This window comes from Zingiber officinale, chromosome 3B, assembly GCF_018446385.1.
Source record: "Zingiber officinale cultivar Zhangliang chromosome 3B, Zo_v1.1, whole genome shotgun sequence".
In the NCBI taxonomy this organism is placed as follows: domain Eukaryota; kingdom Viridiplantae; phylum Streptophyta; class Magnoliopsida; order Zingiberales; family Zingiberaceae; genus Zingiber; species Zingiber officinale.
Genome location: NC_055991.1, coordinates 103,650,538 through 103,678,262, shown reverse-complemented (window position 1 = coordinate 103,678,262; position 27,725 = coordinate 103,650,538). Strand labels below are relative to the sequence as shown.

The window sequence follows — 27,725 nt, the reverse complement described above, 5'->3', positions numbered from 1 at the left end:
GTTTGCTATCACTACAACAAAAACCCTCATAGACATCGGTTTTCCACCGGTGTCTATTACATTTTCGACCGATGTCTATGAAGCTGATGTAAAAGGTCTGTCATTTTAGACATCGGGTTAAAACCGGTGTAGTATCACTTATCGACACCGGTGTTCGAATCTGTTATTAACCGGTGTCATATCACTTAACGACACTGTTTCATCAACGGTGTAAAACCGATGTAATATTATATGTTAATAACACTAATTTTGGCAGCGATATACAACCAATGTAATATTAGTTAATAACACCGGTTTTGCAGCGGTGGAAAACCGATGTAATTTCATTATTTTTTAACAGCATAAATTCAATTTCTGAAATAGTGAAAAAATGATAAAATGCACCAATATTATTCTTACAACAGTATCCATAAAATACACAAATATTCACAAATTACACATATTCTTCTTCCATCAGTATCCATAAAATACACAAATATTCATAAATTACATAAATATTCTTCTTACAACAGTATCCATAAAATGCACAAATTCTTTTCACAACATCAAAAGGTAATAAATATTGTACACATCAAGATAATATCCGCAATTTACATTCCATGCAAATGCATGCATCATCCAAAGTTTTCAAAAATCAAATACATTTCCTACTCAAATGTAATCTAGCATGCATTCAGCCCACTCGAACCGCACTTCATCAATTTCAACTTTGGAGTGCTTGAGAATTGTAAACTGTAAAAACACATAAATAATATATTAGTAAACCAAGACCAAAAATCATAATTGAAAAAGTAGTAAGAGCACCATGTAACAAGATGACTAATTGGAATGCTTAAAAAGAAAAACATTCATCAATTATCTCAACCATATCATATAGTGATAGATCTATCATTCCTGGGAACTTAATATAATCCAAACTAAAAATTTTAATCTAACTACATAAACAGCAATTTAATCTTTCAAATTCAATTCATTAGTAGTCGACCCAAATGGCATAACTGTTTACCACTAAGAGTACATGGAAAGTAAATAAATTCACTTTTAGTTTGCAAACAATAAATTCACTTTTATCACTAAGAGTACATGGAAAGTAAATAAATTCCTCAGCAACAATAAAGATGAGTAACATCAATTCATTTATATGATTTCCAATGAGATATATATGCACCTTAGATGATAATTTATGTTTCAGAAGTGAAGCAACAGAGCATAAAGCAACAATAGTCAATAACCACACCTCATCGCCAATGTCATTCATGTAAAGATTCAGCCATAGCAAGGACTTAGTTTTCTTAACATACTCAGTGATGCTAAAGGCGCCTTTGGGACCAATCTCATTGTTGCCAATATCTAGAAGTGTTATTTTTCCTAAACAAGAAGAAATATAGTTTTACATAATTGCTGAGAAGTAGTACAATCAATAAATACTGGAAAGTCAACAAATCTGATGAAGAAATTAAATCTGCAAGAAAGAACTGCATGGATAGAAAATCTAAGTGTGTGTAAGTCTTATTAGCTTGAGATGTATAGATCGAATTACCTTATTCTCAACTAGTGCTCCAACAAGACTTGCAAAACCCTATAAAATTTCACATGGAAATAAGGTGTAAGTAGTAAGGACACCAGAAACAAAGTGTAAAAGATCTAGGAATTTCATAAAAAAACATGAAAGATTGCCCAAGAATAAGGTCATACAGAATACAATTGTGTGTAAGTCTTAAGTCTGTGTGGATTGGCTGTAAATGGATGTGGAATGGCTACTCTTTCACTATTTGTGTAGATGATCAAGTTCAGATTGCGACCAGATAGGAATACCTTCATCGGAATTTTGATGGCTTGCAACCATGTAGGCATGATTGACACTGCTATCATCGACTTCAATTGCATGAAGACGGTTTATGGAGTTGAGCCAAAGGCAGAACATGTTGGATGCTTGGTGGATGCTCTTTCTCGTGGGGGGTATCTCGATAAGGCGAGATCAGTGCTTGAGAGCTTGCTTTTCGAAACAAATGCTTCTGCTTGGCGTGCACTTTTAGGTGGATGCTTTGCTCATGGTGATTACGAGTTGGGCGTAGTGGTGGCGAGGCATCTCATTGAGCTTGAGCCACTGGAGGAAAGTGGATATGTAGCTCTGCAAAAGTTGTATGCGATTACTGGTAGAACAGAGGATGCATTGAAAGTGAGGAAACTGATGTGTGATTTGGACATCAAACAATCCTCAGGAGCAAGCATGATTGAAGTGGAAGGAGCAGCGTGTGAGTTCTTGGCAGGAACACTATGATCATCTAGAGACAGGTAAATACAATCTCATACAATTCCAAACAATCTTTATCTAAACCAGAAGAGAGGAATCAATGGAATGTGCCTGGGTTAGGCATGATAGAGATCCATCCAAGTCACTTTTCGCACTATGCTCAGTTTGGCATGGTTGTAGTACGGCTCGAGAATTGGATTTGCCCTGCAAGCTGCTAGTATGGCGTAACCCTTTGACACTACCCAATTTGCATCTCTAATCGGAACTACTAATGGAAAACTAACATATCATAAAGTAGAAAATTTTAAGTTCAACATTTTAACCTACCATGGAAACAAACACTCCACAAGAGTATATATGAGGACATTGTAAAAGTTTCAAGATTGTTCATGTGGGCATTTAGTTTAGTAAAAGGAAGTTAAAAGATGGGCATACAAGTTCCTGACTTACATCTAACAAGTGTCGTAGCTTAACGGGACTAAATTGATCCACTGAGGAACCACTGGTTCTTTCTTCTCTGCTCTTTTCTTGGAAGCAGAGAAGAACTAGCTAAACATAGTGCGGAAAACCGACCTAAACAAACTAAGATAAATACAGTCAAATGAACTAGCTAAACATAGTAGGGTATTTGCATTTAGCAACTACAATTAGGAGTATGCTAATTACTTTGTGTGAATTCCTACTATATCAACCACAGTAAATTTATCTAATACCATTAAAGGATTTTGTCATTTACCATCAAAGAAATCATCTAATATCAAATTATCAATTAATGATTATAATGAACTTTAATTTTTCTTGTATTCCAATACACTATTGTACTTCTAGCAGAATCAAATTGCTTATTTCCAGATGAATAGGCGCAAACATAAAAATTAGTAAAATTAAAAATAAAAAATGGACTTACCTTAGCTCCTTCATCGCCAATATTATTTCCTGATAGGTTCAGAGTTTTAAGCATGGTATTCGTCTGAAGAACACCATCGAGTGCCTTTAGGCCAACTGCTGTAATCCCATTGCCAGAAAAATCAACTTCCTCTGTTGCCTGAGACTTGGAAAAAAACTAATGAGATGCTAAACGACACTAAAAAAAGTTATGCTTAAATGTCTTGCTTTAGTAATGTCATACCTTTAAGAGTCTGGTTCAGCAATAGTTTACAAGTAGGAACAAGAAAAAAAAGCAAGGTTATGGAAAGGAAGGAAAAGAACTAACCTGATTGTAACCAAGGCTTTCAGCAAGAAAAAACAGACCATCATCACCAAAGTTATGACCTAACAGAATCATGAATTTGTTAAATATCTACAAGTATTCCATTACCTTGGTAAAGTAAATGTAAGTTTAATCCCCTGAAAAGTTATCTCAGCATATTCATTACCAGATATTAGATTTAGAAATAATCAGTTATAGAGTGAACAACTGTAATCACTTGCTGTAGATACATTCTAACAAGTTCAGTGTGCTAACCTGACAAGTCAACACTTCTGAATGTTCTAAGTTCCTTGGAAAACTCATTTAGTTTTTTCCTAAACTCTTTTTCAAGTTTTCCAGCACCACCTGATAGCAGGTTAGTCCCAGGAGAAAAGGACCACTTAAGTCCAGACGACGAAGCTTTTTTAATCTCAGATGTTCAGCCCTTTGGTTTTGGCATGATTAGTTTTCCAGCCACTTTCCATAAAACTGTGTGCTGAAGGAGTAAATTAGTTGTACCATCTGAATAACTAAAGCATGATGAAGCAAAATGGAGTTCAACAAAGCTATGATATCTTTTAGTGTTTCTTGATGCATGTTCTAGTTGACGTTTTCTAGTTGACTACTTCAATGAGATGAATAAATCCAAAATGGAATAATTACTGAAAAATTTAGCTTATTTCTCCTGCCATATATAATATCTTGAGATCCTATCACTTTTTGAGAACTTCACTTCAAACAATGTCAAAATCGCTTTATAGTTGGTTGGGGACAATCAACAAACACATTGTGGGCGGTTAAAGTGGACATCAAAGATCATCCACCTGGATTAATTGAGAGAGACATAAAAATGAAGAGGCATGAAAAGAAGAAGTATCATACAATTCAAGCAAATCAGATGCAACCAAAATATAATATGAAACGCGATACCATCAAGGAAAGAGATCCTTGCAAAAAGCAGCACCTTTGGGATTGGGCATTCACCTGTCTGTCACAAGGCGAAATCTTTGAGGTAACTGGGATCCTTCCGGGCTCACTCTTGGAACTTCTTGAACCACCGGTCAAGGATATCCATGGGCACGATGAGCCGCCTTCCGTCAATCCCGCAGAAGGACTGCATGAAATTGAAGAGGTTCTCGCCAACCCTAAGAGCGAGTCGCTCGGCCTTCTTCTCCGCAAAGGCGTAAGCGACAGGTGGCAAGGAGGCGAGGTCCTCGACCGAGATGCCGATCTTGGCGGAGGTGAGCGCGAGCTGGAGGGGATTAGGGTTAGGGTCAGGAATGGGGGGGTTCTTCGGAAGGGTCAAGCCAAGGGAGGGAGAGGAGAGCGGATGGGCGGGCAGGGTGGACGGTGTTAGGATCCTTCGTACGGCTAGAGAGGGGGGGTGTGAATAGCCGACCCCAATTCGTTCGATTCTTTCTACAATGTCGAGTTAGCGCAGCGGAAATAAAACAATAGAAGCGACAAAGAAAGAAATCAAACCTCAAACTCGATGGATGTAACGAGGTTCGGAGATTAGGGCTCCTACTCCTCGGCGTGTCCGTAAGGTGGACGAGTCCGGTCAATCCGTCGGTGGATGAGTCCCCGGAGAACCGGCTAATATAAACTCCTTATGGGTGGAGAAACCTCGCCACACTCTTTTGCAACAGCAAACAAAGGAGTACAACAATGGAGAAAACAAACAAGAACAATAGAAATTGTAATACACTTGCTTGCCTCTTGTTGTCGACTGGAACCTTGATGAAGCAGCAGCTTCTCGGATCCAGCAGCTAGAACACCAGCAGGAAACTCACGCAGAGCTTCGACGAGTTCAACAGAACTCAGCACAATGAGAGCTCAACCAAAGCTCAGCAGGAAGCAGAAAAGATTCAGCAGAAGGAGTGCAAGAAGAACATTTGGCTCGCAGCCGTAGCCCTCCTTTTATAACCTGCGAAGAAAGCGAAGAAAACACAGAAGAAATCTAGCCGTTGCGACGCAACGGCTAGTGCCTGGATCGGTCAGGGGACCGATCAGGACCTATTCTGATCGGTCCCGGACGATCAGCTTTCTTCACGAGCCCCACCTTCGCGGGTTACGATCGGTGCGTGGACCGATCAAACCTGGATCGGTCCACGACCGATCCCAACCTCAGCGACATCGTCTCGATCGGTCCCGACCGATCAGGGACATAACTGACGATGCAATGGACCGATCGGCTGCCTCTCTTTGCCTGTTGCTGGCGATCGGTCCACCGATCGATGCAACGAGAACTTGTTGATCCGATCGGTCACGGACGATCGAGCAACAAGTATCCCGGATCGGTTTGGTGACCGATCCAGAGGTTTTGGCCCAAACCAAGTCCCAAGACTTCTAAACCAATATCCGGTCAACCTTGACCTATTGGTACTTCATCCCTAACATCCGGTCACTCCCTTGACTGCTAGAACTCTCGCCAAGTGTCCGGTCAATCCTTTGACCTACTTGGACTTTCCAACACCAAGTCCGATCATTCCCGATCCATCTGGATTTTCCCTTCGGCTTCACTCACGGGACTTTCACCGGCTTCACTCACCAGGATTTCCACTACCTAACATCCCGGTTAGGACTTTCTCACTGCCTGGCTTCACTTACGGACTTTCCCACCGCCTGGCTTCACTTACCAGGACTTTCCACACCGCCTAACATCCCGTTAGGACTTTTCCATTCACCTAGCTTCACTCACTAGGATTTTCACCGCTTCACTCACCAGATTTTCCCGAATGCCCGGCTTCACTCACGGACTTTCACCTTCACCTAGCTTCACTCACTAGGATTTTCACCTGGATTCACTCACCAGATTTCCATTGCCTGGCTTCACTCACCGGGACTTTTCCCCGTGCCAAACTCCCTGTTTGGACTTTCCCCGTGCCAAGTCTCCATACTTGGACTTTTCGCGTGCCAAGCTCCTGCTTGGACTTTTCCGTGCCAAGTCCCCATACTTGGACTTTTCGGTGCCAAGCTCCCTGGACTTTTCCGTGCCAAGTCTCCATACTTGGACTTTTCCCGAATCAGGTCAACCAAGTCAACCTTGACCTACGGTTGCACCAATAATCTCCCAAACATCTATTCTTGTCCCACATCAAGAATAGAACTCTCTCACGAGTGTCAAACATCAACATGCAACACAACTAGGTCAACCTTGACCTAAGGTTGCACCGACAATCTTCCCAAGTCAAACATCAAAATACAACTCGAGTCACGTCAACTCGAGTCGGGTCAACCAGGTCAACCTTGACCTAAGGTTGCACCAACAATCTCCCCCTTTTTGATGTTTGACAAAATCATAATCAAGTTAGGTTAACCCGATAACCTAACTTAGGTTTTCCAACCATCTTCCAATGTCCAATGTTCTTTCCTTGAACATTCTCTGGACATTCTCCCCTTAGGTTAACCCGATAACCTAACTTGGGTTCTCTAATAATTCTCCCCCTTTTTGACACACATCAAAAAGTATTCCAATGTTCTTCCTCGAACATTCCTTGACAATCTTCCCCTAGCTTAGGTTAAACCGATAACCTAACTTGGGTTCTCCAATAATTCTCCAATGAACACTCTCCCCTTTTTGACACACATCAAAAAGAAAAAGGAGGGTATCAAGGTCAAGAGTTTCTTCCTAATGAAAGTCCCATACCTTTCATTGAAACTCTTATTTTCCCCTTGATACTAAGCTCAACAATCCACTTAGTGATAATCCCATATCACTAATCCTCAAGGAGTAAAAACTCCCCCTAAAAGTCAACTCCCCTTGACTAATAGTTAAAACTCCCCCTAAAGGCCAACTCCCCCTTGACCATTGCACCAACAATGTCTTGGAGAGTTTCAAACCTTTAGAAATCTAAAAACCAACTTTCAGCCGAAATTTCAGACATGCAGTCGAATTTCAGCACATTGGCACGCTATCAGACCTCACTGGATCGGTCACCAGACCGATCCACAGCACTCTGGATCGGTCCAGTGACCGATCCAGCCCTCCCTGGATCGGTCCAGCGACCGATCCACACACTGATCACAGGGATTTCTGATTTTTCCTCTCCCGAAATTCAGAAACCCCTAATAAATTCCAGAAAATTCAAAAAATTGTGAAATTTTGAGGATACATTCCTCATATCATACACTACCATGGAAAAATAATTTTCTATGAAAATAGTTTCCATTTTCAAATCTTGATACAAAGTTCAAAAACTTTGAAATAGTTCAAGTTTTAACTCAACTTTGTATCACAATGTTCAATGATGAATGCTATCACTAGGAAAGCTTCATCAAGGTTTTTCAAATCAATTTTAAAATGCTTTTAAAACCATTTGAATTTAGGACCATAATCTTAGGGCTAAATGTACATGACTTGTACACAAGCTTTCCCTATGATCCTCCTTTTCTTGAATTAGGCTCATCTAGGTACAAAAACTATGCACCTTGATCCTAACTCATGATCCTAATATCTCACACACATCTAAGGTGTATCAAACCACATTCAAGTCAATTTGATGTGAGATATGGGTTAAGGTCAACTTAGGCTAAGTTCTCATGCATTTTCTAAACTACACTTTGATCTCAATATCAAAATGTGTTTTTCATCCTTAAACCAATTCAATTGATTATTAATGCAAGAGATGATGACATGGCATAAATGATATCATAAGTAAAAACATGTGCCAATGTCATGATGTCATGGCATAAAGCTTGAAAACTTAATTAAAGCATGACATATAGATAACCTAAGCATTATCATGACATTTCAAATGATAATAAAATAAATATGATGTCATGGCATGGCATGTGGCAACCAATCATGGCAAGTTAGCACAAATAAAATACCTAAATCCCTATCTAAGTATCCTTAGCCTTAGCTAACTTAAAATCTAACCCTAGATTGCCCATAAATCCCTAAGAGAAAACCAAAATCCCAATTATGGTATTTCTCTAAGTTTTCCTCAAATTGTGCCACTTAAGATTAAAAATGATATTTCCACCATTAGGCACATTTAGCTCTTCAAAGGAGTAAATGATAATTCCATTTCATTTTCAAAAGTTCTCAAAAACCTTGAGAATGCTCCTTGAGTGTCAATTTCCTCAAAGTTGGGTTAACTACCCTTCTTATTGGAGTTGACACTCTCTAACCCATCTATGGGGTAGAGAAGATGCTCCTAGGAACCCAATATCTATGTGAGCTCATTGGGTTCACTAAATATTCACTAGGGATAACTTCCCTAGCAACCCTCCTAATGACCCTCTTAGGCTTTAAAGCCTTGGTCATTTGGGTCTCATCAAGATCAACTATAGGGGTGACTCCCCTTGTGACCTTGGTGGTGGTCTTCCTAGCCCTAGGTTTTGTTCCATAATCGAATGGAACATTATGATAGGTGGGCTTGACCATTTGGGACTTAGGTTTGTGACCCAAACCTTTCTTGTCCTTGGGCTTTGGTTTTTGACCCTTAAACCCTAGAGATGACTTCTCCAAGTTCTTAAGAGCCTTTTCCAAAGTATCAAGTCTTGACCTCAAGACTTGATTCTCCTTCTCTAATACCTCAATTTTTGATTTGTCATTTTTCTTTGAGGCATTCCTAGGCATGTGTCTAGTTGATTTGGGATTCCTACCTAGGTTCTCCTTAACCTTAGATGAGGTAATTCTAGGGTTGGCTTTCCTAGTGTTATCCTTATCTAGGCTCACATGTTTGGCACCTAAGCACATGTATTGATTCCTAAGGTTATCATGCTTGTTATTATCGACAAGTGCAATAAAATTCCTAGCATGCATTTTATTAGAGTTGCAAAAATGAACCTTAGAGGTTACCTTAGGGTTTGCCTTAGCTCCCCCTATCGATGTGCCCGGTCTCTTGCCCTTGTGAGGTTGCCTCCCCCTCGGACAATGGCTCCTATAGTGTCCCCTTTGCTTGCATTGGAAGCACACGATGTGCTCCTTGCCCTTGCGTTTCGGGACTCCGGCTTCCTTGACCTTTGGCGCCGGTGGAGTCTTTCTTACCCTCTTTGGACACTTACTCTTGTAATGTCCATGTTTCCTACACTCAAAACACATTATGTGCAACTTATTTGAAATTACGATGCTTGAGTTACCTAGGGTTGAGGATGGATGAAGGCTCTTTTCCTCATCCCTTCCGGAGGTGGAAACTTCTTCTTCTTGCTCCGAACTTGAGCAAGAGGAACTCTCCTCCTCTTCTTCCTTGGATGTTGAGTAGCCCTCAACTCCCAATTCGCTCCCTCCATGATGTGAGCTACTTGGCTCACTAGGCTCCTCTTCATGGCTTGAAGTGGAACTCTCCTCATGGTACTTGGCCAAGTTATCCCACAACTCCTTGGCATTGTTGTATTCACCTATCTTACGCAAAATATTAGTAGGTAATGAAAATTCAATTGTTTTAGTTACCTCATTGTTGATCGTTGATTGATGGACTTGTTCCTTTGTCCACTTGTTCTTCTCTAGAGGCTCTCCTTCTTTATCCATTGGAGGAGTAAACCCTTCTTGTACACAAAACCAATTCCACATATTAGTCCTAAGAAAATACATCATCCTTACCTTCCAATATGCGAAGTTGTCGTTGTAGAAGGGTGGAATGGTGATGTCTTCTCCGAATTGATCCATCTCTAGCGCTTGTGCTCCCACGGGTGTGAATCCGATGAAGAGCGACCTCGCTCTGATACCACTTGTTAGGATCCTTCGTACGGCTAGAGAGGGGGGGTGTGAATAGCCGACCCCAATTCGTTCGATTCTTTCTACAATGTCGAGTTAGCGCAGCGGAAATAAAACAATAGAAGCGATAAAGAAAGAAATCAAACCTCAAACTCGATGGATGTAACGAGGTTCGGAGATTAGGGCTCCTACTCCTCGGCGTGTCCGTAAGGTGGACGAGTCCGGTCAATCCGTCGGTGGATGAGTCCCCGGAGAACCGGCTAATATAAACTCCTTATGGGTGGAGAAACCTCGCCACACTCTTTTGCAACAGCAAACAAAGGAGTACAACAATGGAGAAAACAAACAAGAACAATAGAAATTGTAATACACTTGCTTGCCTCTTGTTGTCGACTGGAACCTTGATGAAGCAGCAGCTTCTCGGATCCAGCAGCTAGAACACCAGCAGGAAACTCACGCAGAGCTTCAACGAGTTCAACAGAACTCAGCACAATGAGAGCTCAACCAAAGCTCAGCAGGAAGCAGAAAAGATTCAGCAGAAGGAGTGCAAGAAGAACATTTGGCTCGCAGCCGTAGCCTAACCTGCGAAAGCGAAGAAAACACAGAAGAAATCTGGCCGTTGCGTCGCAACTGCTACTGATCGGTCGGGGACCGATCAGACCTATTCGATCGGTCCCGGACCGATCGCTTTCTTCACGTGCCCACCTACATGCGGGTTCGATCGGTGCGTGGACCGATCGACCTGGATCGGTCCGACCGATCCCAACCTCGCGACATCGTCTCGATCGGTCCCCAGCCGATCAGGACATGATCGATGCAATGGACGATCGGCACCGCCTCTCTTTGCCTCTGTTACTGGCGATCGGTCACCGATCGATCAAGAATCGAACAGAGCTTGTTGATCGATCGGTCACGGACCGATCGAGCAAACAGTATCACTGGATCGGTTTGGTGACCGATCCAGAGCTGGTTTGGCCCAAACCAAGTCCCAAGACTTCTAAACCAATATCCGGTCAACCTTGACCTATTGGTACTTCATCCCTAACATCTGGTCACTCCTTGACCGCTCCCTCTCCAAGTGTCCGGTCAATCCTTTGACCTACTTGGACTTTCCAACACCGGAAGTCCGATCATTCCCGATCCATCTGGATTTTCCCTTCCAGCTTCACTCACGGGACTTTCACCAGCTTCACTCACCAGATTTCCACTACCTAACATCCAGTTAGGACTTTCTCACCGCTGGCTTCACTTACAGGACTTTCCCACCGCCGGCTTCACTTACAGGACTTTCCACACCGCCTAACATCCAGTTAGGACTTTTCCATTCACCTAGCTTCACTCACTAGGATTTTCACCGCCTCACCAGGATTTTCCCGAATGCCCGGCTTCACTCACCAGGGACTTTCACCTTCACCTAGCTTCACTCACTAGGATTTTCACCGGATTCACTCACCAGATTTCCACTGGCTTCACTCACGGGACTTTTCCCGTGCCAAACTCCTGTTTGGACTTTCCCGTCCAAGTCTCCATACTTGGACTTTTCGTGCCAAGCTCCCTGCTTGGACTTTTCCGTGCCAAGTCCCCATACTTGGACTTTTCGCCAAGCTCCCTGCTTGGACTTTTCCGTGCCAAGTCTCCATACTTGGACTTTTCCCGAATCAGGTCAACCAGGTCAACCTTGACCTACGGTTGCACCAATAATCTCCCAAACATCTATTCTTGTCCCACATCAAGAATAGAACTCTCTCACGAGTGTCAAACATCAACATGCAACACAACTAGGTCAACCTTGACCTAAGGTTGCACCGACAATCTTCCCAAGTCAAACATCAAAATACAACTCGAGTCACGTCAACTCGAGTCGGGTCAACCAGGTCAACCTTGACCTAAGGTTACACCAACAGACGGCACCGCAAAAGAGGAAGGGATGACCAAGGGGCTGGAAGTAGATGGTGAGGGCCTTGCCGGGTGGGAAGGAGGAAGCTGCAACCGGGAGGAGAAACACACAGAGTTTTCTAACGTCGCGGTAGGCATCGCTGACGAGGGAGTTCATGTCAAGGATCCATTGGAGCGGGTCGATCTACACGAACGTCGATGCGTCCATGGGGAAGCTCTGCTATAGTTGAGGTTCTTCTCCATTTTCTTTGATGACTATTTAAAGTCGTCTTCATCGGATCGGTGGAACTTAGTATCACCTTTCCCCCTAGTCGTCTTCATCTTGCCTCCCTCCGTCGCTACTACTCTAAAACCCTAGAAAACAAGACAAACTCGTCACCTCTCCTTTCTCGAAATGCGAAGAAGGGTTTCGGCTAAGTATTGGTGTGAAAATTAAATTATTTTATTTTATCATAGACACCGGGTTTTAAACCGCTGTTAAAATCGATGTCTATTAACGAAAAAAAGGCGCTCATAGACATCGGTTTAAAAAACTGATGTCTATGAGCGAAAATCTATGCTTATGGACATCGGCTTTTGGAAGAACTGATGTAAAATACTCAAAGACATCGATTTTTGCTTAAAACCGTTGTTGTTCCACCGATGTCTATGAGGATTTTTCTTGTAGTGTATAAACAACTTATCCTAATATTTAACTTCTTCAAAGTTGTGTAGCAGTTCCTTGTTACAACATATATATCTGGTGAAACCAATATTAATCGACTATTGATGTACATAGATTATATATGCTTTTAAGCTTTGTTTGACGCACATCTTGTATTTCATGAATATAATATGTTGGGGTTGTAAGATTGCAAGCATAGTCCTACATTGAAAATACATGGGAAAAATCATGGGTTTATAAAAATAGATATCTCTATTGGCATGCGGCCTTTTGGGTAGATCCAAGAGCAAAACCATGAGGGCTTAGGCCCAAAGTGGATAATATCATACCATTATGGAGATATCTAAATTCTTTTTGATCCTTCAATTGGTATCAGAGTGAGGTCGCTCTTCACTGGACTAACCACTGGAAGAAGCACGAGTCAGAGCCATGATTTAAGATTGAACCATGTAGGTGAAACCTTGAATAAAGTAGAGGACACCCTGAGCAGGTCAAGGTGACCCGATCCTCGAGGGGAGGCCCTGAGCAGGTCAAGAGTGCCCCAATACTTGAAGGGACCCTGTGGTCCTTTGTTTAAGGGAGGATTGTTGGGGTTGCAAGGTAGCAAACATAGTCCCACATTGAAAATACATGGGAAAGATCATGAATTTATAAGAAAAAGATATCTCTATGGGCATGAGGCCTTTTGGATAGAGCCCAAGAAAAAAACCATAAAGGCTCAGACCCAAAGTGGACAATATCATACAATTATAGAGATGTTTAAATTATTTTCTATCCTTCATAATCTATGTTTATTGCACCATATTTCATTTGTCATACTTCCACTCCTTTTATTCATAGATTTGTTCTTTGCTTGTTTTTATTGATAGGACATAATTTGGAGTGAATATGGAGTGGAAAGGCACATTTAAGCAACTTTGGAAGATTAACTAGAAATGGTCATGTACTACGACGTTGTCATGTTCCTCGGACCAAATTGAGGTCGAAAAGAAGTCAAAATGGACCTAAATTTTACCCACATGGCATGGGAAATTCAGGGCATTTCCATATGGTTACATGGCATGGTCGTGCCTTTTAGGCACGACCATCTCGAAATCTAGACTACTACGGGAACAAAAAGTAAAATAGTTATAACTTTTTGCTTAGTTGGAATTGTGGATCAAATCAAGCCTTGAAATGTAGATATCTTTGAGATCTACAACATTACTTCAAACCCTAATCTGAGATATGGCATGACTGTGCCTCAAGCTATGCCACAAAAACTCGGTTGCGCCTCCACATCCAAGCAGGGGCCGTGCCTCCCAGCACAACAGTTACACGGTCGTGTCATGCCTATACGACATGGCCTATGTGACGGGCCATTCCTCCACATCTAGCAGGGGTCGTGCCTCCCAGTAAAGCAGTTACACAGCCATGCTGTGCCTGTATGACATGACACATGTTACGAGTCGTGCCTAGTGCTATAAAAGGGGATTTTCTCTCCTTTTACTTATCTTTGGCTTGGGGTTTTGCCCCCATTCCTTGGTGAGGGGTTCTCCTCTTTAGGGGTATCCTAGATCTTCCATCTTCGCTTATCCAACCACCTCCAGGGTAAGAAAACTCTCCGAAGGCATCAACAATGTGTAGCTAAGCATCTCTTCTTCTCATAATAACACACTAACACTCAATAACATAGAAATAGAAATAACAATTATGTCCAATTTCCTACTTTCTTGTGGAAGATTGCCTCTCCTTGCAGGATAATGTCGTAGATGTCTGAAAACAAGATACCCTTATCACTAGGATATTCCCTCTATGGGATTAGTAAATCAACACAAATATTCAATCAAATATGAAAATTAAGCTCAAGCACACTACTTGCACATAAGATCAAATAGATACAAGGCATAACAATGTCACATAAATAGAAAATTGGAATATCCATGAGTTTTACATCAATTCATATCACAATTACTCCCTTAATCTTAGAACAAGAGATCTACTTCATAGCTAGGAGGAAAGAATCCAAAGATAATGAAATTGAAAGCATCCAAAACCCTATCTAGAGAAAGAAGAGAGAAGATGCTTATCTGATGTGTCAAGTGATTTTTGGATCCAATCCTTTGCTTCTGGAGAAATGGAGACACTGCATATAGCTTCGGATCATTCGAGAAAGTGCTGAAGAAGTATAGATCTCATCGAAGATGGATCTTCCAAAGGGGAGAACTTTCATCTCTAAGAAGAGGAAGAAATTCCCTTAAATAAAGTTGGGCATGGCCCGTGTCATGGTCGTGTGGCAACCACATGACCAAGGTTTGCTTGAGCCCTGGACCAATGGCATGACCATGTGGATTCCACACAACCACAGTCGGCTCTGACTCTGGAACATCCACATGGCCAAGGTCTGCTTCTTCTTTGTTTTGTTGACAAGGTCGTGTGAAATCCATATGGTCGGGTCTTATTTCTTCTCTGTTTGGTGGCACAAACGTGTGGGTTCACATGGTCGAAGCCTTCTCCTTATCTAATAAGTGGCACGGCCAGGCCCTTTTTCTTCGTCTATTCTCCGAGTCATCTCCAAGCATCATTTTCATTCCAAAAGTTCATCCTATCAATAGAAAAACACACAAAGAGCAGATCTCTGACAAAGAAGAGTAATTATACTGAAAATATGATAAGAGATGTAAAAGTGCATAGATCAAGTGCAAATAAAGTACATGAATGTATGTCAAAATATGCATAAAAATGTATATAATCTATACACATCACTCTCATGTAGCAGGAGGTATCTCTTTAACCAGACTCTCTAGGTTACCTTCTCTACTTCGGGCATTTGATTCTCATAGGGAGAGGCACTCCGGAGCATCCGCTCAAGAGAGTCATGCCGGTACATAGTAGGGAATTCCTATAAGTCATACACGTAGAGGGTAGGAGATTACCAATACCGGACACATCAACTAGCATTGCAATGAAATTGAAGTCCTAGAGTTGTCTTCCCAAACCAACCACAATAACTTACACCTCTAGACTTCTATTTCCCTCTCTCTACTCTCTTTTCTCTTCTCTCTAGATCTCTTTCTCTCAACCTTCTCTCCCTCTCTTCAATTTCTCTCATTAGTTCGCAAGCGCCAAAGTCAACTTTCGACTGTCTAGATAACTTATTTTATGACATCTCTAGTACTTAATCAACAATCCCTATGGATTTGATAATCTTTTATATTACTAACGATATTTCCGTTCACTTGCGGATTCATAACAACTATTATCACGGATTTTAGCCTATCAGGTTCAGTCATGTCTGATCTCTCGTTAAGGTAGATCTCCTTCTTTTTATTCGACTTTCTACACTCTCAAGATTTGTGACTAACTCGGTCACAATTGAAGCACTTCTCAAATAACTTATTTTTTCTTACACCTCCTCTGGGTCCCACTTTGGAAGATTAAGGATTCTTCTATTTCAAGCTTTGACTATACTCAACCATGTTGACTTTCACAATAGTCTGAGAGAATAATTTTCTCTCTGAACTCTTGTTGTCTTCATCAATGTGAAGTCTAACATTGACTTCTTCGACATTCATCTCCTTCTTCTCGTGCTTTAGATAGTTCTTGACGTCTTTCCAGCCAGGAGGCAACTTCTCAATGATAGTTATCATTTGGTAGGTTTTCACTTAGCATCATGTCTTCTGAGTAAATATCATGCAAGATCATTTGAAGCTTCTAGACTTGACTGATCACCATCTTGGAGTTAACCATCTTATAGTCCTGGAATCGACCTCTAATGAACTTCTTAATGCCTACATCCTTCATCTTGTATTTCTTATCCAAGGACTTTCATAGTTTCTTAACCTTTCTCTTCATGCTATACACAACATAGAACGAATCAGCATAGTAGTTAAGGATATAGTTTTGACATAGGGACTCAAAATAGTTCCATGTCTCTACTGTACTGATGATCTGAACAACAATAGCATCCTAATCCTACTTGGGAGGTTCCTTTGTCAAGAATTGAGACATGTTTAGTGCGGTTAGGTAAAATAACATCTTCTAATGTCATAGCTTGAAGTTCAATCCATTGAACTTCTCTAGATAGTTGATTGGAATATTTCCAATCAAGGCATAGTGGGTTCCATGTGTTAAGCATGTTATATCTCAATACTTTCTGTGGTCATCTCAATAGAACAAAATCATTTTTTAAGACTATTGGATAATAATCCACAAAAAAAAAAGGTAGATCCGCTACCTTAGCGGCCCCCCTAGTGCCGGCCCCACGGATATGGAGGGAGGTTCATGCAGGTACACAGGCCATAGGCGCATGGCGGGGTAAACCCCAGGTCGTCAGTTCCTGAGAATCGACCCCTGACCATTACGCCAGAAATACCATGCGCCCACCGTCTGTGCTACGCCCTGGGGCAGATAATAATCCACAATCTATTAGAGATTGTTGTCAGTGTTACAAGTGAAATTTACTGAATAAAAATTAAATTCAGGTTTATCGGTTGAGATAACTTGAGTTGATAACCTCAAACTATCAGATTAGACTGATTAGGTTGAGCTATTGGGTTGTCCAAGCATGTGTGGGATGTGACTAGACAAAGCCGAGTGCTCCCGAGTAGTCTCGTGTGTCGGAGGTCCAGTAAGCTTGATTGCTTCCACTCGCTCCAAAGTCCGAGTGGGAAGCCGAGTGCTTGCCAATAGGTTGTCGAGTTGGGACACCGAATGCCCAAGCTGCTGTTCTGGACATCGAATGCCCGACCATTCAAGTCGCCAAATGTCAAGCTCCTCTCTTGACTACCAAGTTGACCGAGTAGTTGAGTCGCTGAGTGCAAGTCAACTGAGTAACTGAGTTCGAGTTGGCAGAGTTGCCAACTCGCCGATCAGGAGGTTGAGTCGAGTGTTCAATTGCCGAGTCGAGATGTGATGTCAAGTCGCCCAAGCGACCAATTCAAAATGGGTCGCCTAGTCAAAAAAAGAGATGTCGAGGCCTGATTTTAATACAGTTTCCTTAGAATAGATTCATCCCCTTAGGCAGATGTAGTGCTTCAAGATTACAATGGATGTCTATTACAATGACATACCGCAATCACTACCAATCATGGGTCAGTTGTGGCGAACCAAGCATGTACCTAATCAAGGTCATGACTAAGGAGCTCTATATCTCTGCTGTAGTAAACGGCTGAGGGTAAATTTTGCCTCGACCGTTCCTAATGCGTAAAGATAGCACTCACACAAGTCATCTGGCTTAGTATAATTCAGGCATTGGATTTGCACCCTTTTTTGCAAGTATGTACACGTCCACAATTTCCACGGTTGTGACTATATACAAGCCTTAATGTCACTCAACTCTCAATATGTAACTAATGTCTCATTCACAATTGAATTTCTTTCTCTCCACCACTTTTTCATTCATATTTTTCCAACATTCTTTTGATAAATTCTATAAATTTCGTAAATAAATAATAAGTGTCTACTGTCTAATGCATATGTGAATATCTTTCTACTAGCCTCTTGTAGTTCTGAATATCACTACAATCACTTTATCCGAAGTGGGATAAGATTGATTGTTGTTGTATAAAATATATCAAATTGAATCATATCAATATGAAAGACCATATAAACGGCCACTACAAAGTTAAAAGAAGCTTCAGATTTACTTTTGAAACAACTTTACAACGATGCTTCACCATATAACTTTAGATCTCTATATAATGTATGACATACAGAGCTAATTGCTACAATATATTCCGGGACTGCACTTGATTCTTCACTTCATAATTGTTTGGGTTTTTGCTCATGTTAATGGCTTCTGGGAATCCGGCAAGTGTTGGACGTATAATTTGTGTATCAACTCTATATACTCGTTCATCCCTTCTTCTTCCCAATCATCTGTTTTTATTGGTTGAAGGTACTTCACTGTGATTGGTGTGGGTCTCACCCTCAAACTGTTGTTCTTCCAAGCGAGATGTGTACCTGTGAACACCATTGGCACGATGGGCAATCGCGTTTGTAGTGCAATGTGCATGAAGCCCTATATGGAAGAAAGATTGACAAATTAGCAGATGAAATAGACATTGAAGCTCATATTTTGCTCATGGCTCAAGTGGAAGATCAAGATATTACTGTCTAATTTCAATGGAGAGATAAAATTGATGTACTTGGTTCCAAATAGTTGGGACTAAATGCCATGGACCTTTGTTGGTTCCATGGAAGTGTTGTTTACCTTCTTAAATGGAAGAAGCCTCCCTGATCTCGAGCGGGTGCCTTCTGGGAAAATGATCAGCGACAAGTTGTTTTTCTTAATGTCACTAGCAATCTTGGAACAAAATACACATCAGCAAAACAACATTTATTTGTTTCAAGGAAGTACCAAACTATTAGTTAAGTGGACAAACCACCAACCTCGTTCAATGATTGAATAGCTGCAGCTGGGTTTGATCGATCAATTCGGAGATGGTTTGCCAACACATAAAGTTGGCCAAATAGTGGATACCAAATGATCTGAAGAAGGAATATCATATCTATTTTGTACCAATGGCAGTTACAAACAGCTTGTAATGTACCTCTTTTTTGGCTATGCCAACAGTTCCAGTTGGGGTCAGCCACATGACAAGAAAAATGTCTATTGGCGATGCATGATTGCAGATGTAGATAGCCCTTGTGTTCGAGAATTCAGACCCTTCAACGATAATGGGATTCCCTAAAATCCACATCTGCAACAAGTAGAATTACAGTACTTGTCAAGTAGACTAGAAATAAGAGAACATCCCTTATGTTAAGGAAACGAACAATTTCTAAAGATTGCAATTACATAAAATAGTTTAAGATTGATTTCCAGCACATTACTGTATTGGCATGTAAACTTATTACAAAGACAAATGACTTAACTATGCAAGAACAATGGCAAGAACAACTTGACTTCATCAACCATGCAAGAAAGTTGTCAAAATCAATTTGACTTCATGTGACTTTTCATCAACTAAGCAAAGTTTAATTATCTTACTAAGTTTAATAAAACTCTTTATGACAAGAGTCTTTAGTATAGAAAAGAACAAAATCTAATTGTCTTGTGTTTAATAATATAATGTATTAATTGTAGAAGGATGTGGAAGCATGAATCTAAATGTATAAATAGGGACCTTGTATGATGAAGAATAACATATAGTAAAATTCCTCTTCATAGAGTCTCTCTCCTATCCACATACTTTCTTACAAAGTCTCTTTTACATTCTTGTTTCCTCATCTTAGATCCATCAAAATTCTAACAAATCTAGAATCAGAGTCATATACACCAATGGCTTCGACGAGCTCCCTTCAAGTGCCAAAGTTAACCAAAGACAACTACAAATTATGGAGTATATAAATGGAGGCTCTATTAGGTTCCCTTAATGTACGGGACCTTGTGGAGACCGGCTATACTATAGCCAAAACAAGCGATGGGATTGAGCAAACTCTTAAGACAATGAAGAAAAGAATAACCTTATTCACTATCTATCAAGGAGTAGATGAAGCCGCTTTTGAGTTGATTGCTCTAGCAACAATGCCACAAGATACTTGGGAGACATTTAAGATAGCATATGATGGAGTAGATAAAGTAAAGAAGATTCGCCTAGAAACTCTACCATCTCAATTTGAAGCACTACAATAAGAGGCTTCGGAAATAATTTCTGATTATTTATCCCAAGTTATTTCCATTGTTCATCAAATAAAAAGACATGGCAAGGAGCTAAAATATGTTCAAGTCGTTGAAAATATCTTAAGGTGTTTAGACTCAAAGTTTGATTTCGTAGCTATAGCGATCGAGGAATCAAAAGATTTAGAAGTGATGACTGTGGAAGAGCTTATGGGATCCCTTCAAGTATATGAACAAAGAATATTGAAGAAAAGTGAAAGAAGAATTTTGGAGCAAGCACTTCAAGCCAAACTATCATTCAAGCAGAATGAATTGAGGAAGGGCTTCTACATGGAAGGGAAGAGGTGGTCGTACTTCTAACTCAAATTGGTACAATCAAAATAAAAAAATTGAAAATTAAGATAATCAAAAAGGACATGGAAGAGGCTATGGTGGAAGCCAAGGTCAAAAGTGGACAAGATAGAAACACTGAATGGAGGTATGATGAAACTAAATCTCAATGTCGCATTTGCAAGAAGTATGATCATCACTATAATGAATGTTGGTATAACACTAAAATGTAGAAGAAAAATGAACTTTGTTAATAAGAAGGTGGACAATGAAGGATCAGTATTGTTGATGGCATGTGATGGGCCAGAATTTGTCCAATATATTACATGGTTCCTAGACACAGGCGCATCAAACCATATGTATGTGAGAAAGGAGTTGTTCACAAAGCTTGATGAGACGCCAATAGGAAATATCACCTTTGGAGATCTCTCACAAATGTCAATTAAAAGAAAAGGTGACATTCTATTTGAATTGCAAAATGGAAAGAAGGTATGCATCTCAGATGTTTATTATGTTCCCGATATAAAAAAATAACCTTTTGAGTATTGGTCAACTCTTGAAGAAAGGATATAATATACAAATGGACTTGACTCTTAGTATTCGTGATAAGATTAATAATCTTATTACTCATGTCACAATGTCCATGAAAAGAATGTTTCCATAGAAGTTAAGTATCAATGAAGAGAATTGCTTCAAGGCAAGCACTATGGAGAGTTCCACTCTTTGGCATCTTCAATATGGGCATCTAAATTTTGAGGCATTAAAGCCACTTTCAAAAAATGACATGGTATTTGGATTGCAAAAGATTAAACCATCTATATGAAATATGTGTTGTATGAAAGCAACAAAGGAAGTCATTCAAAAAGTACAATTTGAGGTGAGCATCTTCACAACTTGAACTTGTGCACTTTGATATCCGTGGAACCATCAAACCTATCTCTTCTAGTGGAAACATTATTTCTTGGCTTTCACTGATGATTATAGTGGAAAAACCTGAAGGATCAAAAACATGACAGAGGAGAGGGGTGGACATCGCTCATTGAAAATCTTTTCTTTTATCATAAAAGCGAATGAGAATAAACAACGGAATATAATAGCAAAAGCAATACAAGTGACTCGGGTGGTTACCATTTGATTAGGAGTCTATGTCGACTCCTACTCCAAGATCCGCAATCTTTAATCGCATTGTTGGGCAATTCATTAAAACTCTTCTTTCTCAAATCTTCGTAAAAGAGGCAATTCGTACAATGGAGTTTACAAAATAATATGCAAGCTAAAGTAAATATACCGACAATGAAACACAAGATGAAGAGCGTTGGAGTTTTTTGGCATCATAGCTTGCGCAGGGTTGAAGCGTAAAGCAGTAACACAAACTACACAAAGATGATCAGAAGATTGCACAAAAGTTGATCTTGTCGACGTTGATCTCGAGGTCCTTTTATATGCTTTATTTTGTCTACTGAAAAAGGGTTCGATCAACTGATCCTTTTAGCCGATCGATCACCCTATCGGTCGCCTGATCGACGAGCCTTCCTTCTTCGCCGAGATCCGATCTTCGTGTAATTAAGAGTATTACTTGAACAGTCGACTGATCACCTTGATCGGTCGACAAATCTTGAAAGTTCCTTCTTTGTTGAGATTCAGATCTACCACTGTGCTTACTAAACTTGGTTCAGTCGATCGATCCCTGAGTTCAGTGGACCAATCCACCTTGAATATCAAATGTGCTCTGCTCAAACTGAACTCTATGCCATGTCAGTTTGGTTCGGTCGACCGATCCCTCCTGTTCGGTAGACTGATCCTTTCAGTTTCTGCAAGATAGAGTTAGTTCAATATAAAAATAATATTCCTGTAAAATAAAGTTAGTACAGTAATATAATGTTGCATGAGTAAGAAAAAGATAGTAAGACCTATCTTGATTTCAACTTGAAAATCTCCTAGTTTCTTTAGTTGGATCAGCGACCTAGTATTCATTCCTTTATGGTACATGAACTCCCCATCACTCCACTCCAATTGATTATCTTAACCTACCTGTCAAACATTTGGTCCTCCAGACTTGTTTGGACTTTCTCTACTTAGCATTTGATATCTTGATCCAGTAAGACTTTTCCTACAATACTAAATTAGCTAACAGCAATAATAGCAATGCAAAATACTATGGTAAAATTAAACTTAGATTTACCAAGATCCACTGGTCCAGTTGATCGTGCGCGATCGACCGGAAACCTTTTGATCAACCTTGCTTAGAGTTCAATCCTCCAAGACTTCTCGTTACCTAAGCTTACCTCCCCCTAGGGTTTTCATCATCTGGCTTCACTCACCAAGACCTAGGGTTACCTCCCCCTAGGGTTTCACTACCTGGCTTCGCTCACTAGAATCTAGGGTTACCTCCCCCTAGGGTTTTCACTACCGGGCTTCACTCACTAGGACTCAACATCATATCGGTCCACTAGGGATTCGATATCGGGTCCTCAGAACAACCGAATCCTACCTGGTTTCCACGATCTGTCAAGATTACTCTTGCTTAGCCGCGACTAGGACTTCCCTTGCCTAACCGCAGTTAGGACTAGTCACTCAATACACTTCTCACCCTACCCTTGCTAGTCATCCGGTCAACCTTGACTTGACTAGACTCCATTAAACATATTGTCAACCAAACATCAAAACTCTAGAGTCGATTGCACTAACAAAAACTAGGTATATATACTAAAAGAGAAGAAATAAGTTTTCACCAAATTTAATCAATTTAAATATTTGGTTGAAACAAAAAGTGGATATCAGATAACATGTCTACGAGCTGATCGAAGAGGTGAGTACATCTCATTTGAGTTTAAAAATTTTAGTAAGGAAAATGATATATTCTTCATCAACTCAATGCCCCATACACCACCACAAAATGGTGTTTTAAAAAGAAAAAAAAATTGAACTATTCTAAATATGGTTCGATATATGTTGAAAGAGAAAAATGTCCCCAAAAATTTTGGGAAGATGTTGTTGCTTGTGATGTATATTTATTGAGCATGCTCCCACTAATAGAATTAGAGATATCACCCTAGAGGAAGCTTGGAATTTACACAAACCAAGGGTGGATCATCTTCGTATTTTTGGAAGTGTAGCATATGCAAAAGTATATATAAGAAGAGAAGCGGACAAAACTTGAAGATAAAAGTCAAAAGTGTATTCTCATGCGCTATTGTGAGAATGCTAGCAGGTACAAACTGTACAAAAGCTCATGGTATTAAGAGATGTGGAATTTAATAAAGAACACGCATGAAATTGGAACAACAACAATAATGATAACATGAAGCAAATCTCATTTGAAGAAGGTTATAGAGAGAAGAAAGACAAGCAAGGAGAGAGTGAAGAAGAATCATCACCCCAACAAGTTGATACTCAGTCAAAAAGTAATGATCTAATCAGTCCAATTGTGAAAAAGATGAAGAGCATCCAAGACGTATATGACTTCAGCCGAGTGATTGATGCTGACTTTGCTCGTAATAATTTGTGTCTATTTGTAGGATATGATTGTATAACTTATGAAGAAGTCTCCAAGGATGCAAAGTGGAGAAAAGTAATGGAAGAAGAGATTTGTACTATAAAATAATAATACATGGGAGCTCATTTCACTTCCACAAAGACATAAAGCTATTGGAGTCAAATAGGTGTTTAAAACAAAGACAAACGCAAAAAGGAGAAGTTGAAAGGCACAAAACAAGGTTGTTGCTAAAAGATACAAGCAAAAGTACAGGATTGACTATGAAAAAGTCTTCGCACTAGTAGTCTAGCTTGAAACAGTAAGACTACTCATCTATCTTACAACTCAAAAAAGATGGAAGATATATCAAATAAACGTAAAATCTGTTTTCTTAAATGTAAATCTTGAAGAAGAGGTCTATATCGAGCAACCAACAGGTTTTATCGTCCAAGGGAAAGAAGAAAGGATATACAAATTAAAGAAAACTATTTATAGACTCAATTAAGCCCTTAAGAGTCTGGAACTCAAGAATTGATGAGCATTTTATAAAAGAAGGCTTCACAAAGTGTCCCTTTGAGCATTCTTATACTTGAAGAAGAATTCATATGGAGATATATGTCTTTATGTGGATGATTTAATTTTTATAGGAAATAATATCTACATGATTAGAGAATTCAAGCAATTAATGGAGGAGTTTGAGATGACAAATCTAGGATTGATGAGATACTTACTTGCCATTGAAATACAACAAAGAGAAGAGGGAATTTTTATATCACGAGAAAAATATGTCAAAGAGATTTTGAAGAAATTCTCAATGGAAGATTGCTATACTATAGATATGTCCATTGAAAATGACATTAGAATGACTAAAAAAGGAGAAGACAAACTTGTGAATCTAACTTATTACAAGAGTCTTATGGGTTGCCTCAAGTATCTGACATGTACAAGACTTGATATATTATTTGGAGTTTGTTTGGTAAGCAGGTATATGGAAATTTTAAAAACTTCTCACTTTATTGCAACTAAGAGAATTCCTAGATATATCAAGGGGGACAATTGATTATGGGATTCTCTATTCATCAACGAAAGATATGGAGTTTTTTTTATTTCAGTGATAGTGATTGGGCTGGAAGTTATGATGATTACAAGAACACTATTGGATACATGTTTTATCTTGGTAATGTTGCATTCACTTGGTCTTCAAAAAATCAATCAATTGTTATTCTATCAACTTGTGAAGTTGAGTATATTGTTGCAACCTCGTGTTTCTCATGCTATTTGGCTAAAGAGATTACTTCAGGATCTTTGATTGCAACAAGAAGCTACAACCACGATCTATGCGGATAATAAATTAGCAATTGCTTTAGGCAAAAATCCAATTCATCATGAAAGATCCAAGCATATCGATACTTGCTTTCATTTCATAAGGAAGTATATTAAATCAAAAGAAATGGAATTGCTCAAGTCAACTGATCAAGTAGCTGATACATTTATAAAGCCTCTAGAAGCGGAAGCTTTCTAATACCTAAGGAATTTGTTGGAGTTCAAGGAAGAAAAAGTTTAAGGGGACAAATGTTGTCATGTAAACTTATTCCAAAGATAAATTGACTTCTTCAACTATGCAAGAACAATACCAAGAATAATTTGACATCATCAACCATGCAAGAAAGTTGTCAAAATCAATTTGACTTCATGTGACTTTTCATTAACTAAGCAAAGTTCAATTATCTTACTAAGTTCAATAAAACTTTTAGGACGAGAGTCATTAGTATAGAAAAGAATAAAATCTAATTATCTTGTGTTTAATGATGTGATGTATTAATTGTAGAAGGATGTGGAAGCATAAATATAAATGTATAAATAGGAACCTTATATATATGATAAAGAATAATATGTAATAAACATTCCTCTTCATAAAGTCTCTCTCCTATTCTCATACTTTCTTACAAAGTCTCTCTACTTGTCCCCGGGGCGTAGCACAGATGGGGAGTGCATGGTTCTGTGGCTGAAAGGTCCAGGGGTCGATCCCCGGGGTGTCACTGCCTGGGGTTAACGTCTCCGCTATGCACTTTCCACTTGTGTACCTGCATTTACCTCCCTCCATATCCGTGGGACCGGCTCTAGGGGGGCCGCTGATGTGGCGGTTCCACATTTTTTTTTACAAAGTCTCTCTACTTTCTTTTTTCTCATCCTAGATACATCAAAATTCCAACACTTTATCTCTCCGTTGCCAGACTTTTTACTTCTACCGTATGTTAGCAGAAAGCCTTAAGAAACTGTTCTTGAATTCTAAAGGTAAAGATTCTCGAACCAGAAGACAAGGCGTAAATTGTAAATTCCTTGAATGGTTACCATGAGGCGGCCGGTGAGGTGGCCCCAGAGGTTGCCCTGCCGGATCCTCTCGTATGGCCACGGAAACAACAGGAACATTATCACCGCCCACACGATCGTCGTCGCCATCATCGTCACGAAGCAGGCCACGATGCGGACCACCGACAAGCCCACGGTGGCCCACCCCGAGTCGTCGTCGTCCCATCCGCCGCCTCCCTCTCCCACCTCCGGGTGCCCTGACGCCTCTGCCTCCAGCGGGAGCTCTTTCTTCTTGCGCTCCTGCGACGGCAGCACCGCCCTCACCAGCGAGCTCAGCAGTGAGTAGTCCATCAACGCCGACAAACGAACAAGACGCGAGAACAAAGCGAAGAAAGCAAAAAACACTCAGGGGGCGTTTGGTTTAGGGTAATAGGAGTGGGGAATGGGAATGAGAATCATTGATTCCCATTGTTAATGTTTGGATTATAGGAATAGGAATACAAATAAGGGAATGAATCCTTGAAATTGGGTAATGACTCATTCCCATGTACCTCCCCTTCAATGAGCCATTACCCTATTTTCATCAATCAAAATATTCCCTTATTCCAAAAATACCCTTGACTTAAAACTAAAATTTTCTCCATTAATATCAAATATCAAAATATATTTATTTATTTATTCTTTCATATCACTTATCTCTCCTTATTCTCTCTCATTATATTTTCTCTCTCATCATAGTTTCTCTCTCATCATTTTATCACACACTTTCTCTCTCCTTAATCTCTCTTATCACACTCTCTTTCCTCTTTTTTTCTCATTATATTTTCTCTCTCATTATATTTTCTCTCTTCTCAATCTCTTCCATCGCACTTTCTTCCTTCTTTTGTTCCTCATCACACTTTCTCTCTCCTCAATCTCTCCCATCACACTCTCTTTTTTCTCATCACACTTTCTCTCTCATCATACTTTCTCTCTCCTCAATCTCTCTTATCACACTTCCTCCTTTTTTCCTCAACACACTTTCTCTCTCATCATACTTTCTCTCTCCTCAATCTCTCCCATCATATTCACTGTTCTTTTTTCTCTCACCATACTTTCTCTCTCCTCAATCTCTCTCATCACACTCTCTCTCCTCATTTTTCCTCACTATATTTTCTCTCTCTTCATCCTCTCCTATCATACTTTCTCTCACATCATATTGTCTCTCATCATGCTCTCTTCAACACACTCTCTTTTTTCATTTTCTCTCATCACACTTTCTCTCCACTTTCTCTCTCTTCATTCTTTCTTATCACACTTTCTCTCTCATAATTCTCTTTCATCATATTTTTCTCTCACAT

General features: G+C 39.9%; 2 protein-coding genes and 1 pseudogene across 2 annotated transcripts; 1 reads left to right on the top strand and 2 right to left on the bottom strand.

Annotated features, from left to right (window-relative positions):
* Positions 1-1,780: 1,780 nt before the first annotated feature.
* LOC122055082 (pentatricopeptide repeat-containing protein At5g56310-like) lies at positions 1,781-2,281 on the top strand. The gene has a single exon (XM_042616474.1). It carries the CDS (start codon positions 1,781-1,783, stop codon positions 2,279-2,281), a length of 501 nt encoding a protein of 166 aa, XP_042472408.1.
* A 2,059-nt stretch (positions 2,282-4,340) lies between these two features.
* On the bottom strand, positions 4,341-16,296 carry LOC122055080 (annotated as a pseudogene).
* A 2,078-nt stretch (positions 16,297-18,374) lies between these two features.
* On the bottom strand, positions 18,375-26,736 carry LOC122055079 (1-acyl-sn-glycerol-3-phosphate acyltransferase-like). Its single transcript, XM_042616473.1, has 5 exons — positions 26,428-26,736; positions 19,201-19,350; positions 19,040-19,138; positions 18,861-18,953; positions 18,375-18,668 (listed from the first exon to the last, which is right to left on the bottom strand). The coding sequence occupies exons 1-5, from the start codon at positions 26,734-26,736 to the stop codon at positions 18,432-18,434; spliced, it is 888 nt and encodes a 295-aa protein (XP_042472407.1). The 3' UTR covers positions 18,375-18,431.
* Between the last annotated feature and the right edge of the window lie 989 nt (positions 26,737-27,725).

What these genes read in the sequence shown, in the direction of transcription:
- LOC122055082 (XM_042616474.1), top strand. Translation starts at nt 1,781, where the DNA reads ATGATCAAGTTCAGATTGCGACCAGATAGGAATACCTTCATCGGAATT.
- LOC122055079 (XM_042616473.1), bottom strand. Translation starts at nt 26,736, where the DNA reads ATGGACTACTCACTGCTGAGCTCGCTGGTGAGGGCGGTGCTGCCGTCG. An exon ending in ACCTCACCGGCCGCCTCATG is followed by an intron (nt 19,351 to 26,427) that starts GTAACCATTCAA and finishes TACTTGTTGCAG; the next exon opens with ATGTGGATTTTAGGGAATCC. An exon ending in TTGGCATAGCCAAAAAAGAG is followed by an intron (nt 19,139 to 19,200) that starts GTACATTACAAG and finishes TTCCTTCTTCAG; the next exon opens with ATCATTTGGTATCCACTATT.